At 35.0% G+C, this 19063-nt stretch overlaps 1 protein-coding gene across 1 annotated transcript in view; it reads left to right on the forward strand.

Moving 5' to 3' along the window:
- PTPRQ (protein tyrosine phosphatase receptor type Q) overlaps nucleotides 1-19063 on the forward strand; it is a 206486-nt gene that overhangs the window by 59934 nt on the left and 127489 nt on the right. Inside the window, exons 18-23 of the mRNA XM_059081625.2 lie at nucleotides 10601-10761; nucleotides 11461-11606; nucleotides 15533-15701; nucleotides 17151-17441; nucleotides 17704-17979; nucleotides 18353-18504. Of these exons, the coding sequence (XP_058937608.1) occupies nucleotides 10601-10761; nucleotides 11461-11606; nucleotides 15533-15701; nucleotides 17151-17441; nucleotides 17704-17979; nucleotides 18353-18504 (1195 nt within the window). The remainder of the gene's footprint in view (nucleotides 1-10600; nucleotides 10762-11460; nucleotides 11607-15532; nucleotides 15702-17150; nucleotides 17442-17703; nucleotides 17980-18352; nucleotides 18505-19063) is intronic.

Consider the following 19063-nt stretch of genomic DNA (forward strand, 5'->3'; position numbering starts at 1 on the left):
CTAATGGGGGACTCTGGGAGGGCTTACGCCAAGGAGTACTTCCCAGAACTTCTGCTGCCAGTGTCCTTGCCCTCAAGGTGAGCCACAGCCACCCCCTGCTTCTGCAGAAGACCCTCCAACACTGGCAGGTAGGTCTGCTTCAGTCTTCTATGGGCTCCCAATGTGCACACTACTTTGTATTTGCCCTCCAAGAGTGGAGTCTCTGTTTCCCCAAGTCCTGCCAAAGTCCTGAAATCAAATCCCGCTAGCCTTCAAAGTCTGATTCTCTAGGAATTCCTCCTCCCGTTGCCAGGTCCCCAGGTTGGGAATCCTGATGTGCGGCTCAGAGCCTTCACTCCAGAGGGTGGACTTCTGTGGTATAAGTGTTCTTCCGTTTGTGAGTCAGCCATCCAGCAGTTATGGGATTTGATTTTATTGTGATAGTGCCCCTCCTACCGTCTCATTATGGCTTCTCCTTTGTCTTTGCATGTGGGTTATCTTTTTTGGTGAGTTCCAGTGTCTTCTGTTGATGATTGTTCAGCAGTTGTGATTCTGGTGTTCTCAAAAGAGGGAGTGAGAGCCTGACCTTCTACTCTGCCATATTGAACCAATCTCAACTTCTAGATTTTTGAATCAAAGGGTGATAACTGAGGTTTTTGACACCATTTTGCTAAGTTAGAATTAAAATTGAAAGTGAAAAAAATTAATGAAAATGAGAATCAAGACTTTTCTGGCTGGGGTTCCAGCCCTACACTCGTGAAAACAGTGTCATTACTCTGTACGCCGTTATCGCACAGCGATCATGCTGTGTGAGTTCATCTCCCCAGTAGTGCTTTTTCTCTCCTTTGATATACCTTTTTTGTCTCTCTTTCTAAGATGGATTATAGATACAGGGGAAGCTCACTGAAAGTAGGATGAGGGGATCTCAAGTCTGGGATATGGTAGCTGTTCTCACCTGGTTTTTGGGAATCATCCTGGGATCCATCTCCCATCATAGCTTCTAGTTTCAAGGTTATTTTCTGTTTTAGCCTTGATCCAGCCTCAGGCTTATTCTAGTGCGCTGGCTCCCTCAGCATGTCTGTCTCAACCCTCAGATAGCTAGATGCTCTTGGTCATTTTCTCTGAACCAATCTGTAGTTTGCAGGACTGGGATGGTGATTTCCACACTGTTCCCTAGCTCTGGATGGTCTGCTAGAAGAGCCCTTAGATCTTACAGGGACATAAGTAATTACTGGACATAATTACTTACTAGGCATAAGTAATGTCATATGGAAGACAGAGATTTTCTAAGAGTTTTGCCATTTTCCTTTCCATCCTGAGAAGAAGGAGCTCTATGCTGGTATTTCCTTCACAAACCTATTTGTTTTCACCACACTACCCTCCACTTAAGATCCCAGGACACTCATGTCTGAAGGCTTTGTCGTGTTCTTTCTCTCACCTTTTCTTAGTGGAGCAAAACTTTTTCTTGTTCTTGACTGTTGAAAGCTTTCTTTTTGCATATACTTCTTCCTTTCTATACCATGACTTATTATAAAACTTTACGGTCTAAAATCATGCAGGATTGACTCTCGATGTGGAAAGAGAATGTAAAAAACACTTTTTCCTCAGTAGAACTTGGCTTTATTTTACACACACACACGCACGCACGCACGCACGCACGCACACACACACCCCACACATAGGGAGGGAGAGGGCCAGAGAAGAGAGAGAGACAGAGAGAGATTGAGATCTTATCTGCTTCAAGATCTGGTTTGTTAATTGCTGTATCTGGAACAGAAAACTTCTTGGCTCATAATTGAAGCTAGATATTTTTTGAATGGATGAATGAATGAAGAATATATTTTAAGAGTTAAAAACTTAGTATAGACTTACTAGCTTTTCATTTCTGGCATAAGAGTAGTGATGCTTTTCCATACAATGAATACCTTCAACTGAATAGAATTAGGTCTTATAAAGAAAAAAACAAAGAAGGAAAAACACCTTAACATGTTCAAGAATATTATCTATAATAGACTGAAATATACAAATGGTAATGGAGTATATACAGAGATTTTAAAATTTCTAGCGTCTTCTTCCCTAAGATACCTGTTGGAACCACTGTAGTTAAAGAGATAGTCATAATCATAGGTTCTTTCGTATCACTGTCACTAATCACTAATGCTTTTTTTGAACTCTTGCTGTATCAGTTTTACTGGAGAGAATAGGAGGCATGTATCACCATATAATGGACATGCATTCTGAATCAGAGAGACGTAGGTTTGAGTCATGGCACTGCCACTAAATTATCCGTGTTATTCTCTTAAAATACTGTATAAGTGGTGGCTATCTTTATTAGCAGAGTTCCTGTTTCAGGGGTCCATATTTCTCTCACAGTTCTCAGTTTCCATTATTTTAGTTCTTTCAGTAACTACCAACTTCTTTTAAAAACAACATCTTTGGATATTTACTGTTTTCAGTATGTCTGCAAATTGCAGGTTACCTGTTATATTTGTTATACTGGTGACTCCTCCCTTTGTCATGAGTATTTCTTTACAAAATAGCTCATGAGGGTTACTGTGCAATCATTTTATAACCACTGCTATGTGAATCACATTTGGTTTGTAGATGGCATGTTCAGAAATCTTCTTTAACCCATTGCATTTTATATAAATTTATTTATTTATTTATTTATTTATTTATGGCTGTGTTGGGTCTTCGTTGCTGCTTGCAAGCTTTCTGTAGTTGCTGTGAGTGGGGCTACTCTTTATTGCGGTGTGCGGGCTTTTCACTGCAGTGGCTTCTTTTGTTGCAGAGCACGGGCTCTACGCGCGCAGGCTTCAGTAGTTGCGGCATGTGGGCTCAGTTGTTGTGGCTCGCGGGCTCCAGAGCGCAGGCTCAGTAGTTGTGGAGCACGGGCTTAATTGCTCCGCGGCATGTGGGATCTTCCCGGACCAGGGCTCAAACCAGTGTCCCCTGCATTGGCAGGCGGATTCTTAACCATTGTGCCACCAGGGAAGTCCCAACCCATTGCATTTTAAAATAATGTTTTCTTTTAAAGTTTGCTTTGTGAAATAACTTTTGTCATCTAAGTAGCACTTTTTCCTCAGTAATACTGGTAAATTATGTTTATATGGTTTCAAATGAGAAGCAATCCTTTCATTCCTAGGGCGACCACCATTAAATAAATGAATTTCTACTAGAGCCCTCTTAGCTTATTATTTTAATACACTTTGGATTGAGGTGTTGTATTCTAGTAAACTGATTATACAACTTATTTATTTATTTTATAGTTGAATTCAGCTTGGATTTGTTTAGCAGTTTATAATGTCAGTAAAATTTAACAGTAGTTTTCTTCCTTGTTTATAAAACTTTTAAGTGAATGGCCCATAAGATGTAGCTAAAAGACTGTGGAATGAAAGGGATGCTGAAAATTCTAGCTTATATACAAACCTTGTCTTTTAAATGTTTCTTGGTCTCCTTAGTAGTTGTTATGAGAAGTAACTTTGAATCAGTCAGTCTGACAAATGTTTATTAAACTCTGTGGGGAGATAAAAAATATATAGAACCTTAAAATGATTGTAGACTGATTAGAGATAAAATATGCCCATGTGAGATAATTTAAAAATACTTGCTGAGCAATATATTAGGAAGTCAAAACAGTTTCACTACAGCATTTTATTAAATATCACTGGTCAAATGATTTCCCCTGCAGCATAAAAGCTTACCTTTGGAAATGGCTTTCATTATGCTAAAAAGATATGCTTAGTCCTATTTCTTCCACTTTTCTAAAAGATTTTCACTCTATTAAAACTACCTAATGGTTTGAACCTATGATATAGATCAGTAATCAGAATGGGAAGGGGGCTATTTCAAATTTCCTGAGTTTACCTCCCATTTGGAATGAAGTTGGTAAAGGCAGATTGATAAGTCAGGAGAACATCTTAGTGGGAACAATATATGAAGGCTTGGAGGCAGCATGAATGAACTGTGTCAAGAAATTAGTAAGTAGAATTGTAGACATGAAATAGTGGGGCAGGATTAGGATGGTGGCAGATACAAACACAGGTGGATGGAGTGGTTGAGTGTAAGGGTGCTTTTGATCATTCAACCTGAGGTTTCTAGTGGGATATTAAGAACTCTGTCTCAGCTCTTTTTTTGCTAATCATTTTCGTGAATGACTTGGATGAAGCTTGGATACCAAGGCGACAAGCAGGCTATTGGTAGGCCACCCATGCTTTGCTGGACCAGCAAACTGTTAATAAATTCTGAATAGAATTGTCAGTATAGTGGGTAGATATCTAGTGAAACTTCAACATCCTTTGTTTCTTACAAAAATCAGAATTCTTTTGCCTTATTCCCCATGAAAATAAATCAGCAGGAATTAAATAGAGGTGGAGCATTTGCTTTGCAGTTTACCTCAGTTCCCACCACACTGTTTTAAATTCAGTCATTTTAATCATTTACTTTGCCTTTGTGGATCTTGAGTTTTTATACCTTCAATTTCAGGGGTCTTCTCATCCCATCTGTGAAATGTACAAAGCTAGGAAAGACTGTGATTGGGGAACAAAACATCTTGGAGAGCTAAAGGAAAGGACTCAAGAGGGATAGTGGAGTAGTTAACATTTTGGGACAAATGCTGTGTTTGGTTTCTTACCTGTTTTCTTACTTGTTTTTCATGACAAAACAAAGTGAAGAATATTATCAGCATTTTTTAGTTGTGGAAATTCAGTCTTGATGAGGTTAAGGAGTTGACTAAGGTTACAGAACTAGAAGATGACAGAACTAGGATCATAACCAGATCTGTAATCCTCTCAAATCATGCTTTCCCCAAATCACTAGGAATAAGTGTTATAATTGCCCTTTGTTCTAAAAACTCAACAGTATGCTTATAGGATTGGGGGTGTCTTAGTTTGATAACAGCATTTGTGATTAAAGACTAACGGAGTTACAATAAATTAAGCTTAGTGCGTCAACTCATATGGCATATTTCTACCAAAAAACAATCACTGGCTTGATATTGTTCTGCATTAGTTCATGGACTTTATCCCTTATTAGAGCATGATCATACTGTTTTATGTGTAAACCAGTTGAATTACTGGTCCTCACAGTTACAATGGTAAGTGGACAAAGCAAGCTTGTTCAGCAAGGAGTGATGATGATGGTGGAAATATTCAGGATCAAGGCATATGACAAACTATTAAATAATGGAAATAGATGTTAGTCAAGATTCTTTTAGTTTCAAGTGATTGCACCCAACCTAAATTGGCTTAAGCAAAATAATGACATATTTAGCTGAAAAGTCCAGAGGTATGCTAACTGGATGTAGAAACTCAAATAATTTCATCAAGTGTGGTTAACAGCAAGAAGCTTGGTATGGGCAACAGCAAGATGGCCCTGTGTCTTGAGTATAATGGCACAGGAGGAAAGTGGAAAGAGATGAAACTGGAGCGGTGGGCAGGCCAGATACATGGAGACTTGAGGCTTGAATAAGGATCTGTCTGTCTGTCTGTCTATCTCTCTCTCTCTCTCTCTCTGTCTATCTAGAGAGAGAGAAGAATGAATCTCAGTATATATTTTTTTTTTGCCGTACGCGGGCCTCTCGCTATTGTGGCCTCTCCCGTTGCGGAGCACAGGCTCCGGACGCGCAGGCTCAGCGGCCATGGCTCACGGGCCCAGCCGCTCCGCGGCATGTGGGATCTTCCTGGACCGGGGCACGAACCCGCGTCCCCTGCATCGGCAGGCGGACCCTCAACCACTGCGCCACCAGGGAAGCCCCTGAATCTCAGTATTGAATGGGATTTTTAAATTTTATTTTCATCACTCACCCAAAGACTACACCCAGGAGAAAACATTCAAAGGACTTTCCATTACCCTTGGAATAAAATCCAAATGCTTTATTTTGGCCTAAGCGATTGTGTCTGTCCTCAGGGGATGAAATCTTTCTCTTCCAGCTTAAATACAGTCCCTCCTCCTGTATTCTGGACCCTAATTCCTATGTTGGCTTCGAGAAGATGGTTTATAAGTGTATAAGTGAGCTGCAACCTCATTCTCCATAGTGGCTTTCTCCTCTAATCTTTTAAATGTGTCTTTTCTGCTAAATGCAAACAAGCAAAACAAAGTCAAACCAAATCAAATGAAATCAACCAGCCAAGCAAATGATGACAACAGGAATAAGAGTAACAGTAAATGAATACCCTGCTTCGACTCAGACTTTCTCTGAGATTCTAGTAAAGCTTTAGGATCATAGAATATGCAGCTATTTATGCTAGTTTGGGGTTCTTTGTTATGTAATTATTAACCTACTGATTCAATCCATCTATGAAGAGTAAATATTCTAGAGTAATTGCAACATAGAAGACCAGTGCCATTGGAGTGGGAAAATTAGTGAAGTTGCTGGGTCATGTGAGAGAGAAAATGATTTGATAGAGTCAAGTAAATGCATGTTGAAATTCTTTATTTTGGGGAGTGGTATTTAGTGAGTGAGAGGATTAGTGTAGGATATTTAGATAATAGCAGATTAAACTTTTAAAAATAAATTCATAGGAATGTACAGGAATGGGTGTATCATCAGGCTAGATTGCCCACATGGAACAAAATATCAAATGATGAAGATTAGAATTGAGACCATGATCTTTCAGAGTCTCATACCTTGTCTAGGAAACCATTCATGTTCACATTGAGGGAAATGGGGAATTTTAAGTCTTTCCATATGGTTTTGATATTCATGGTTCCTCTTAGGCAGTTGTTGCTTAGCATAGTCTTGATGTGATAAGAAATGAGTAAAGGAATTGGTAAAGCAGAGCAAAGAAACTGCTGTTAAACTCTAGAATTTCCTTTATGCCCTAGATGTCAAAATGTGGTCTGTCTTTTGAAAAGAAGTATAAATTAACTAGGTAGTAACTTCATCTTAAAGACTCCATTAATTTCATCCTAGTATGTGTTCTTGATGTTACCAATGAGTGTAGACAAACAGAAAATCTCCGTCTTATATTTATTCAGAATAATTTCAGAGTCATTCAAATGCTCTTGATTTCTCAAATTCAAAAAGGCTTTAAAAATGTTCTAATGAGTTTATAAGTTAAATCAGTAAAATGATAGCACTGAAGACAGCCCCGAGTTGTTTTTTTTTTCCTCAGTTTGAAAATCTTTACTGCGTGGGAGGTTTGGCTGATTTTCTAAGTTATCTACTTTATAGGTTTAGTATTGTGTGACATTTATGGTCCTTCCATTTCCACACAGTTTATGACTTTGGATATGTAAGAGTTAGACCTGCTCTGTCAGGTGGGCCCTCTCTCTTCTTCTTCCCTCCTCAACTCCCTATATTCTACTCTCAAACCTCACAAACTTGCTTTCTAGTGAACAGTTTCCTGCATCTCTGGGGGTTGTGCTTTATTCTCCTTTTCTACTCTTTGGTCACAATTAATTTCCTCACTCATCCTTTCTCTTTTTCTTTGCTTTTAGCCACTAGGGGAAAAAGTACTGTCCTTAAGGGGATCACATTGTTATTAATGAATTGTTTTATAATTATTTACTGCTTTGTCTCTCTATTTTGAGGGTAAGGCCTGTCTCTTACTCACTTAATAGTTCCTGACATAAAATAGGTGCTCAAAGAATGTTGCTGAATTTTGTTGAATATTGATTGTATACATATCATTACTAAATACAGAAGGAGTGGGGAAGCTATCTATCTTTCTCAATTTGGAGCACTGTTTAAGAGAACAGTGCCTCCTTAACTCCCCGACATATACTGTATTCCATTTAAAAGACTAAAATAAAGTATATAAAAGAAAATGTATGACTAAGTTATTCCAAAAATTGGACTGCAAATGACCAATAAGAAGATAATCTGTTTTCCTCATGGTCAGAGATGTGCAAATTAAATAAATGTTTCTGGTCAATTGAATTTGCAGAAATTAAGAAAATTAATATCCAGACAGGTGGTGAAAGTTTGCGCACTTGCTGTGACTCCAGATAATAATGATTTATTAATTATCATTAAAATAAAAATTTTATAAAACCATTTGACTCAGTCACACTATTGGGAATTTAACCTGCAGAAATAAAAGTATTGTTATGGAAAGATATTTGAGTAAGAATGATTACTGCATCACTGATAGTAATAAGAAAAAAAAGGAGAGAAACAACCTAAATGTTAATTTATAGAGGGAAGGCTGAAGAAATATGCTATATCCAAATTAGGCAACTAAAAAGAAAATAATGGTATAGATTATTGTTATTAACATGAGAAAAATCAAGATATAGAACATATACTTTTATAAATGGAAATAAAATGCTGTAGTGGAACACATCAAAATCCTATTATAATATTTTTAAACTAATAAGAACAAAACAGACATTTTTAAACTAAACCAGCTAAAACCGGGAGTAACAACTGATTCCAGCAGCGTCAAAGCTGGGTTTCTTATGCATGGGAGAAACTGTAGGATTGCCTATGAGATGGCTCTTCAGAGAGCAGAGAGCTCAGGCCTCAGCCCAGAGGTTTCTGTGTGTTTCCGCCAATCTGGCAGCAGCATAAGAGCAAGGAGGGTGGAGTCAGATCCTTGGGAACAGCATCACTTCTCTTTCCTTTTCCTACTTCTGGGTTCTCAGTTTTATGGCAGACCATCTCTTAACGTACCCAAGATACATTCTGAACTTGTACCTGAAGTTGAAGCTTCAATTGAAGTTTATCTGTGCTCAGATATTTTTCTACCATAGTTATTAAAATATCAGCCGCAACTCTAAACTACAAACGCCAGACAGACAAGACATATCGGTATTTGAAAAATTTTTGTTAGCACTGTTTTGTCCCTGGAGATAGACTGGAAGAGATGTGGAAACTATACCTATATATGCTGAGGTGGACTATTGAATTTGTTATTCAGAAAATTTATAAAGACTATCTTCTTTTTACTGAAATATCTGGATATTTAAGACAGAATTTATGTTTGACCTGCATTTTCCAGGTAATTGCCTTGATTCTGTGTTACCTATGGAACATAATTGGGGTTTTTCTTATTGTAGGCAGATCCTTGTCTGCACTATTTTGCTGTGAAGATCAGGGTAAGAAAGTAGTCATGCAAGGCAGCAGGTATTATTAAAAATATGCTTGAAAAGAAAGTTTTGAAACATATAATGCAATTAGGTTGCTTTAGCTAATTTCATAGCTTTAGAGATCTGAATTGGACTAGCTATACTGTAGTGTTCTAATGACCTGTGACCAATGACAGGAGTATGCAGTTGGGTAACGTTTCTATGACAAGGCATATTTCTCAGACTAATAGCCTAATAGCCACAGCATTAAGAGTTTTAAAAGGTTCTCTCCTATAGTCTCAGTGAAGTCAAAGAGAGAACTCAGCTCTCCCTATGGCTTCTGGAAAAGGATGTGTAATGAAACTCTTTCAAATTACTGAGGAGCCTGGCTAATCCTGCCTGTCTCTAATCTCATACTCTAAAGCCATATTTCTCACTATGGTAAGCTTTCCAGCTATTTTTCAGATAACTGTACTTATATTTGGAGTGAATTGATGCTTTTGTAATGGTAAAACCATGGCTGAAATGTATCTCTTTGTGGATATTCTTAATTCACTTAAAATCTGTTATTCCCCTTAATGATTCAAGGATTCAGATATTTCAGTGGTAACGAAAATGCATTTTATGTTCAGAGGGAATATCCATTTACCTCTTGGACGCCTTGTGCTTCTAAAGAAGAAAAAAATGAGATTAACTGAGATATGTATCTTTTCTGTGATATTACTCATATTTTCATATCTAAATACTTTAATAATTAATTTATGGCTCTTAAAAATCAAAATTTCTTTTAAAAATGCATAGTTTTCAGTACCATTGTATACATATTCATTCTTTAGATTCTAATCTATACCCAATTCTATGGAAACTGAATTAATATGACTGAAATTAATTGTAGTGCTGTATTACTTAGCAACAGTATGCTCTTTAGACATTTTCCCCCTCTCCTGGCATTTTGGTACTTACCTGGAGAGTTTAAGTCAATATTTACTTTCTTTTCTGAAGTGATATTTCAGATACATTTAAGATTTTGAGTGAGAAATGTGAACTCGACTTTTTGCTTTATACATACATTATTTTAAATCTTGTTTCTAATTACATAAATAAAGGATAACCCATACGCATTATTTTAGATATTACTATTCAGGCACTTATCATTTGAATTGGTCTGAAGTAAATGTTACTTTTGTGCAATATATGTAAAATGTGTTTGATAAATATATGGTATAAATTAGATTTTGCCAACACTTCAGAAGAACACATATTTGAACAACTAAAACATCGGTATGAAAAAGAATGCTGTAATTACTTTGAACACACAGAATTTCTAGAGAGCCATTAAAATCAGTCCAAGCAAACTCTTAATATGAACATCCTATTAACACTTGATTGAATTAGTGAATATGCTTGAAAACAAAAGAATTTACTCACTGAATTATTCTGAAATTTGTTCTTTTCAGCATTTCTGGATAAGTAGCATCTTTTTCCCATTAATCCAGATTAATATCTGCATAAATGTTGCTTATTTTTAAATACTTGTACTCGAAATGTATCTGTCAGACGTTTACTTTAAAGGTCAGTTGTGCAGATAATCCTTTTTTTTTCCTCTTAGGGACAGATCATCATTAAAGAACATTAATGTAACTGAAACATCATTAGAGTTTTCAGATTTGGACTATCATGTTGAATATAGTGCTTATGTAACAGCTAGCACCCGATTTGGTGATGGGAAAATGAGAAGCAATATCATTAACTTTCGAACACCCGAAGGAGGTGAGTTCTTATGGATGTAGACCAAGTAAAAGAATATCCTGCTCAAAAAAAATGTGTTAAATATGTCTTATTAAACCTAATATCTATCACGGTTACACGCAAAATTGCTTTTCGGTCACTGTCTAGCTATGTGATGTTGGTAAAGTTAGTTAATCTCTCTGTGCCTCAATTTCCCATCTGTATTATGGAAATGATATGTTACCTACCTCACAGGGTCCTTATGAGGATTAAATGAATTTATATTTGTAAATGCACTCAGCACAGACCTCAACACTTAGTAAGCATTTAGTGTGTTTTTAAATGAACCAGAGTAAAATGCATGAAGTCAGCTCTCTGCCTTTGTCCTCTATTATTCCATTTCAAAATTGCAAGTTAAATTGGAATTTCATATTATGCATTCTATATCGGAAACTTGTCATAATGTTGTTTTCAAGTCTAGGGCAGTAGGCATGTTTTAGAACTGGGATAGTGTTTTATGAGTAAGAAATCCGTCTGTCTCTGCTTAGATATTGCTATGGTAGAGTGTTACAGGGATGGCCCAATGAGCCTTATGGATTTCATTTCTGATTTCTAATTAGATATTATTCTTAGTTTTAAAACAATTATCATAACTAATCAAAGGCAGGTAACATTTAGAAAATTTTACACATATTTTTGGAGACACAAGTACAGTTTTTTGTTCAATCATTTGTTTTCTAGCACCAAGTGATCCTCCCAAAGATGTTCATTATGCAAACCTCAGTTCTTCATCAGTACTTCTTTCTTGGATGCCTCCTTCAAAACCTAATGGGATTATACAATATTATTCTGTTTATTACAGAAATACTTCAGGTACTTTTGTGCAGGTAAGACCTGAGTTTTCTCCTGCTTCTTTACTTACATCCTTCAGCTCTGTTGATAAACACTTGGCATGGTAGAAAAAGTTGCTTACCTTACGTTTAGAATTTTGTGTAGACATTTTATAGAACTGCCATTGACATAGAAAAATGTGGTGGAGAAATAAATACATTTTAAACTGTCTAAGCATGCACACATATACTCAGACACACACATGTTTCTCTATCAGCTTCAAATGTGTTACCAACAATGAAGCTGCCACCTTTTAAAAATTCTGTATATAAATATAGCCCTGAGTGCCTCTTCTCCAAGAAGTGTTCACTAGAGAGTTAATGGTTTCATTTACCCTCAATTATTTCTCAGCTAAAAAAAAATTTCTTTTTGTCTGTATATAATATAAATAGTTTTCATGTTTGGATGTGTTTGTGTGTTTTTCTTCAATTCTAAAAATATTTTCAGTTGTTAGCAGGAGGGCTTATCCTCCTCATCATCATCACTTCGTATCAGATGTAATAAATCTATTAAAATGTGCTTATTTAACTTGAGGTATGCAAGGTTATAGGGTCGCACACTTTGCAGATGGACACTTTCTGAGATATGAACAATAACAGTTATAAAAATAGCTAAAAGTGCATTTCGTTTAGAGAAATAGTTTTAATTTTTCAGCCAAATTCCTTTATTTCTCCAAACTATTTCACAGAACTCTAGTAGATGAAAAGATTAAAACTGGACTGGCTGTGATTGAATCAGGAATGGGGAGAATTGGAATATAACTTGGAAAACTCTCATTTAGAAGAAATACTGCAATTTACAGAATATGTACCTTACTGATAGGAACTGTTGACTGCATGTTGATTATGACTCTGACCATTATTAAGTGTTTGCATCCTTTTAAGCAGAAGGAGGATAGAGATAAGTCTTATTAATTCTACGCCTAACTCCATTTGTGATTAACAACCCATGTGTAGCCACTTGAATTAGTTCTTGTGAGCAGAAATCTCTGGGACTAAAGTATGACTTGCTTTAGTACAGTTTAGGCTAACGAATAAGGTCAGAGCAGAACTTTGCAGGCTGTCTTAGGCCTTACTCAGCAGTGAGTAAAAGACAGTCCAGAGGTTGGTTCTATTTTTATATTCTGCTCAAGGCCCTCTCAGAGTGGGACTGCATAAGAAAAGAGGATCTGTTTGTTTGTTTAACTCTGTACATCAAGCAATTTTTGCTGTTTCTTTTTGTTCTGCTGTATTTGGGGAAGAATGGGGATCAGTGTGCAATTTATTTCTTTTTTACCACAATGTGTTTACAAATTTAATAATGTGTCATTATGTCATATAGGCCATTCAAATTGCAGATTTTTTTCATGCATTTAACCAATATTCAGTATTCAAAATTCAGTAGTTCTGAATCTTAGCAAAGGTTTTGCCTCTGTACAGTTTACTTTATGGCTTGTCTCTGATTCAATTTTGGTTCTCTTTGTCCACATCTAGGTAATCGAGTGTAAATGTTTAACTATGATTTCAACATGTTTTTATGCACCTTCTTATTCAAACCTGAGTATATAATATGATACCATTTGCAATTCATCTATTTAGAAAATGTAATCTTCTATTAAATTATCTTAAGAGTGCTTTTAAGTGTGACAGCTGCAAGAGGGCACACAGGCTAATGATGTTAAAACATTTCTTATATTCCTTGAAGTTCATCCGTGCTTTAATTTATTTCTGAAGTTAATGTTAAATATAGCATAAGAATCTTCACTACCTAATTTCCTATTTTGGATTGGTAGAGTAGAAGAAATCCTCAAAATGAAAATTATGTAGCAGAACAGATGTATAGCTGTTTTCTTCCTTCTCTTTCTTCTTCCCATAGAACTATGTAGCATAGCTCATGCATGGCACATCATATTCTGCTTTCTATTCCTGGTATCTGCTACTTATCTTAGCTCCCTCATCCCATAGCAAATAACATGAAGAAAAGAGTTGTGTGTGACCCTTGTCTTTCCATCCCCTGAAGTCCTCTGGTACAGTATGATAATGCTCAATAAATGTTTTAAGCATAGAACATAAAATTCTTATAACAGATCAACATTATTTTCAGTACTTAGTTATAATTTTGGAGCACTTGAGTTTGTTGTGAAGTGATCTTTCCTTCTTCTGACTTTGTGGAATTTAATCTCTTTGCTACTACTTGGCAATACATCTTGTCCCTCCTCCAGTTGTGGTATATTGTGTTTTGTATAGTGTATTAACTCTTCTACATTTTAACATTTACCCACTTATGTCTCCTCAGTTTGCCTGACATAGTGTCTTTTATTAAAAAGTGTTAAATGAGTACTGGTTGATTAATCAAATTTGAGAAGTTTTTACTAAATACCTTCTGACTGTATTCATATACGTAAAGAATAAACCTTAATTAGATAATTTGAGCCACCAGACATTTTTTCCAAAAATAAATAGATGAATGGAATAATTATGTGGATAATTGGTATAATTCTAAATTTGTTACATGTCTGTGCATGTTTACTCACACTCAGCATGAATAACTTCTGGGTGATTAAAAATAATTTGTTACTTAATATTGTCGTCAAGGTAGGTCATAGGTAGTCGGAATAAATTTTATAGCAAAGCAAAATCAAAAAGCTCTATTAATATTTTAAGAGAGAATTTATGTAAGCCAGTTATGCCATGTGTAAAGTAGATGTGTTGGAAGATATTAAAGTTCACAGATCATATTTTGTGTGAGATTAAATATGTTTTAACTTGTCTGTTCCTAAATAAGTCACCACAAAAGTAAAATAGATCTTTTCTGACACTTACTCTCCCCCACTCCCTATACTGGGAAAGAACCACAAAAATTTGCTGAATTTAGTTTGTTGATACATTGCAGAACCACGATAACTATAAATTTTAGTCAAATTGATTATCCTATGTTACTAATTTTAATGAACCTTTTTACTAATTACTAGTTTTTTATCGTGTGCCAGAGATGGTATTGTTTTATATGCTTTATATTATCTAATCCTCAAAAGCCCTCTGTGAAGTGGAAATGATTATTCCCATTTTACAGCTGGAGAAGCTTTGTGATCAGATGGTTTATCCAGAGCTATTGCCAGAATTGAATGCAGGTCTTTGGACTCTTAATGGCTTTGTGCAGATTGGAATGATTCAGATTTCTTAGTATAAGTAGACATTATTATAAAATTATTCATACTTAATTCATATTTAATTACCTACATGAATGTTTTAAAGTCTGTTTTCCTTTATTTTAGAATTGATTTTGACTATGTGTTTTGTGTTTAAAATTTGGTCTAGGAAGGGATGATTGTAATTCCTTAATTATCAAAAAATGCCTTGGGACAAATATAACTAGAGTCAGGCAAGAGAATTTTAAAATTTCTCTTACTCAGCACATATGAGAGTGTATCCAACTGCCTTCCCATTTCTCTACATGATTGTAGAAAAAAGAGGGTCTATGAAAGATGAATAACCATTTGAGTTCATAGAAAGAGGTGAACACTTTCGTAATTCCTACATTGTTAACAGGAAGAAAAAACTTAAAATTTTTATAATACTCCCAAACTTGTTTAAAAATATATAGTCAATGTTTTGAAAAATACTTGAATGTTTCATAAAGGAAACTGACACAGGTCAGCACATTGTAGCATTTCCAGTTCACCACTGGACCTTCCTCACTGCAGCTAAGCTTGGAGTTTTTGCTACTCTGTATGTTGATTTAATAAAACTGCTACCATCTATTCCTCTTTTAGTACAAACATATTTCCAGTTTAATTATTGCAATAAAAAAGTTCTTTATTTTCCTCAAAAATTAACATATTAAAATACTGAGGCAACCAATCCATGAATAATAATTACTTTGAAATGCTCATGTATACTAAAAATATATTCTGAACAATTAAAACGATATGTTTATTTTTCAGAATTTTACACTCCATGAAGTAACCAATGACTTTGACAATATGACCGTATCTGCAATAATAGATAAACTGGCAATATTCAGCTACTATACATTTTGGGTAACAGCAAGTACTTCAGTTGGAAATGGGAATAAAAGCAGTGACATAGTTCAAGTATACACAGATCAAGACAGTATGTAAATGAAAAGCATTCATTAATGTTTAATAGGATTAATTTAAAACTTTATAATTATTTCAGAATCTTTTTCTATTTGTATGTATTGGTAATAAAATCTGTGTTTTATTTAGGCACATTTAACCAGTCATAGAAGTTTGAAAATGCATTTAATATAGCTATAAACCTATTACAGTAGTAACAGCCTTTTCTATTCCTGAAAACTGCTACCATCCATTTATAAAAATTCTGTCACTTTCATTGCTTCGAAAGATGTCACAGCCATCGGTTATGGGCATGAAGAAAACCGTTGCGTATGTGGATGGATTTTCCAATACTTAATCTCCATTTGCTCTAGAAATGACATTTTTTTCTAACAACTTGTTTCCTTTTCAGTCTTTGAACCCACAAAGGATTTTATGCAGCATCTTTGTTCTTATTGTGTTTGTGACTAATATGTCCAAAATATCTTTTTTTAAACTCTGGAAGTTTCTCATTTGTGGCTTCTGCAGAATCCTGTTTGTGTTGAGTATTCAGAAAATTATAATGACTGAAGCTCTTGCTGTTTTTTTTAGGTTTCAGTTTCAAGAATACGATGATACATGGATCATTGTCTATTTCTTCTTGTGGTTGTTTCTATGGTCCATTTATTTTTAAAAGATTAGTCCTCTTACTGAGAAATGATACTGACCTAAATTTCTGCTGAGAGTAGAATTCCATGTTTATTATTTGAAGATTATAAATTTGACAGATACTTTAAGTGTGAGGAATGAATGTTCTCCCTGTTGTTGGAACAATCTTTTAAATTGTTTACTCATTGATCAGCAGAGTAGATATGATATGTGGAAATACAAGTTTGGGGAGTCTTTAGCAAAAATGTTTAGTGCAATTTGTGGTCAATATCATTTCAGTCATTCTTTAAATGCAGATCTCTCCCAAGGTTTTCACCAACCTATAACATTTTATCAATTATTATTATAGCACCATGAATAATGAACACTGTGCACTGTTCCCAGTGAGAGGTCCTGGATGACTTCATATGTACAATAAGGATAATCTTTAGAAGAAAGAAAGTAAAAATATTGTTTAGATAATATACATTATAAAAATATTTAAATATCTGAGTATACATGCACACGTACATGCATGCATACTCATAATCTCATACACATAATCTCATACACAGACTCATAATCTCCATCTTGTAGGAAGGAAAAGCCAAGAAAATATTGTATAAAACAGTTCTCACACATATTAAAGATGACAGGGTTTATTTTGAATGATTTTAATATAATTATTTAGAAGCTACTTTGTAGTAGATGATGTTACCACATGTGGATTTAAATAATTTAAGAGCAGGTGATGTAGTAGATGCCATTTCAACAATTATCCTCCGGTTTGTGAATTTACTTATATTTTATTTAGGGTGACTGATGATTTTTATATTTTGCACATTACCTGTCATAGTACCTGAAGGAGTTGTTGGAAACCTGACTTACAAGTCCATTTCGTCAACTGCAATACATGTAAGCTGGGGCCCTCCGTCTCAACCAAACGGTCTAGTCTTCTACTATATTTCTCTGAGCTCACAGCAAACTCCTCGCCACGTGAGACCACCTCTAGTTACATATGAGAGAAGCATGTATTTTGATAATCTGGAAAAATATACTGATTATATATTAAAAATCACTCCATCAACAGAAAAGGGATTCTCTGATACCTATACTGCCCAACTACACATCAAAACTGAAGAAGATGGTAGGCTGGACCCTTTTATTGCTTATTAAGCAGATTGTTGGTGTTCTCTTATTTATATTGCTTTCTGATAGAAAACATTATTCTTATCACTACATAGATTCTGTTTGTTCTTAAGTAATTAGCCTTTCAATAAACACAGTAAGCTCTAAGTTTCTTAAAATAATTACCTGTTGATAAAAATTAAGTCCCATTATTATTAAAGCCTCTTCTTCTTGATGCTAATCACTTTTGTTTCATTTAATATTCTTTTTTTCTTTTATAGTCCCAGAAACTTCACCAATAATCAACACTTTTAAAAACCTTTCCTCTACCTCAGTTCTCTTATCATGGGATCCCCCAGTAAAACCAAATGGTGCAATAATAAGTTATGATTTAATTTTACAAGGACCAAGTGAGAATTATTCTTTTGTTACTTCTGATAACTATGTAATACTGGACGAGCTTTCACCATTTACATTATATAGTTTTTTTGCTGCTGCAAGAACTATAAAAGGACTGGGTCCTTCCAGTGTTCTTTTCTTTTACACAGATGAGTCAGGTAAGCCAGAATCCATATTTCTTCCAATGATTTCACTGTTGCAGCACTTGCTCTCTCTTTTTAAGGAACAGCATGGAAAATGAAAGGATATTTGATTGTCTGTTTGTAACAGCCTGACAACTATTCATCTGCTTTGCTGAACATTTTTTTTTAAATTTGAGCTTCAGAACAGGGTGTTCTGTTTAAAGCTACTTTGGAACTAGTGAGCTCCAAGTACCAAAGCATGATTACTTATGCTCTTTATTTCTGAAATTAAAATATGATCAGTTTATAAATCTTTCTTAACTAGTGTCTTCAAGAAGCTAGAGTCACGATGATATTTTTCTGCTAAAAAATGTTATGAATATAAGTTTTATAATGTGTTTCCCTGCAGTGCCTTTAGCACCTCCTCAAAATTTGACTTTAGTCAACTACACTTCAGACCTTGTATGGCTGAAATGGAGCCCGAGTCCTGTTCCAGGCGGTATTGTTAAAGTATATAGTTTAAAAATTCATGAACATGAAACTGATACTATATTTTATAAGGTAGGTTGATGATAACACTATATATTTATTTCAAAAATTTAGAAAGTCAATTGAAGTATTGACATGCAGGGGGAAAATGGACTGCTTTAATTAACACAAGGACCATCTTTTTAAAAAATCTTTTTGGTTTTCTACAACTTAAGGATGCTTGCAGAAAACACAGCAAGCGTTTGTCAAATATGGAAGTGGAGTACTTCATATAGCATTTTATTTAGAATTTGTAACTTCTAGATAGCTATAAGTTAGGAAGTAATTGCACCATTTTGTTAATGCTGGAAAGTATACAGTAAATTTTTTCAGACTATTTAAAACCTGTTATTGTCTTAAGGGTAATATATTTCTACATTCATCCCCCTTACCCACAGAGGATACATTCCAAGACCTCCAGTGGATGCCTGAAACCATGAATAGTACTGAACCGATATGTACTGTGTTTTTTCTTATACATAAAGTTTAATTTCTAAAGTTTAATTTCTAAATAAGGCACAGTAAGAGATTAACAACCGTAACTAATAACAAAATAGAAAAATTATAAGAAACCGTAATAAGAGTTATATGA

This window comes from Kogia breviceps, chromosome 12 (genome assembly GCF_026419965.1).
Source record: "Kogia breviceps isolate mKogBre1 chromosome 12, mKogBre1 haplotype 1, whole genome shotgun sequence".
NCBI lineage: Eukaryota > Metazoa > Chordata > Mammalia > Artiodactyla > Physeteridae > Kogia > Kogia breviceps.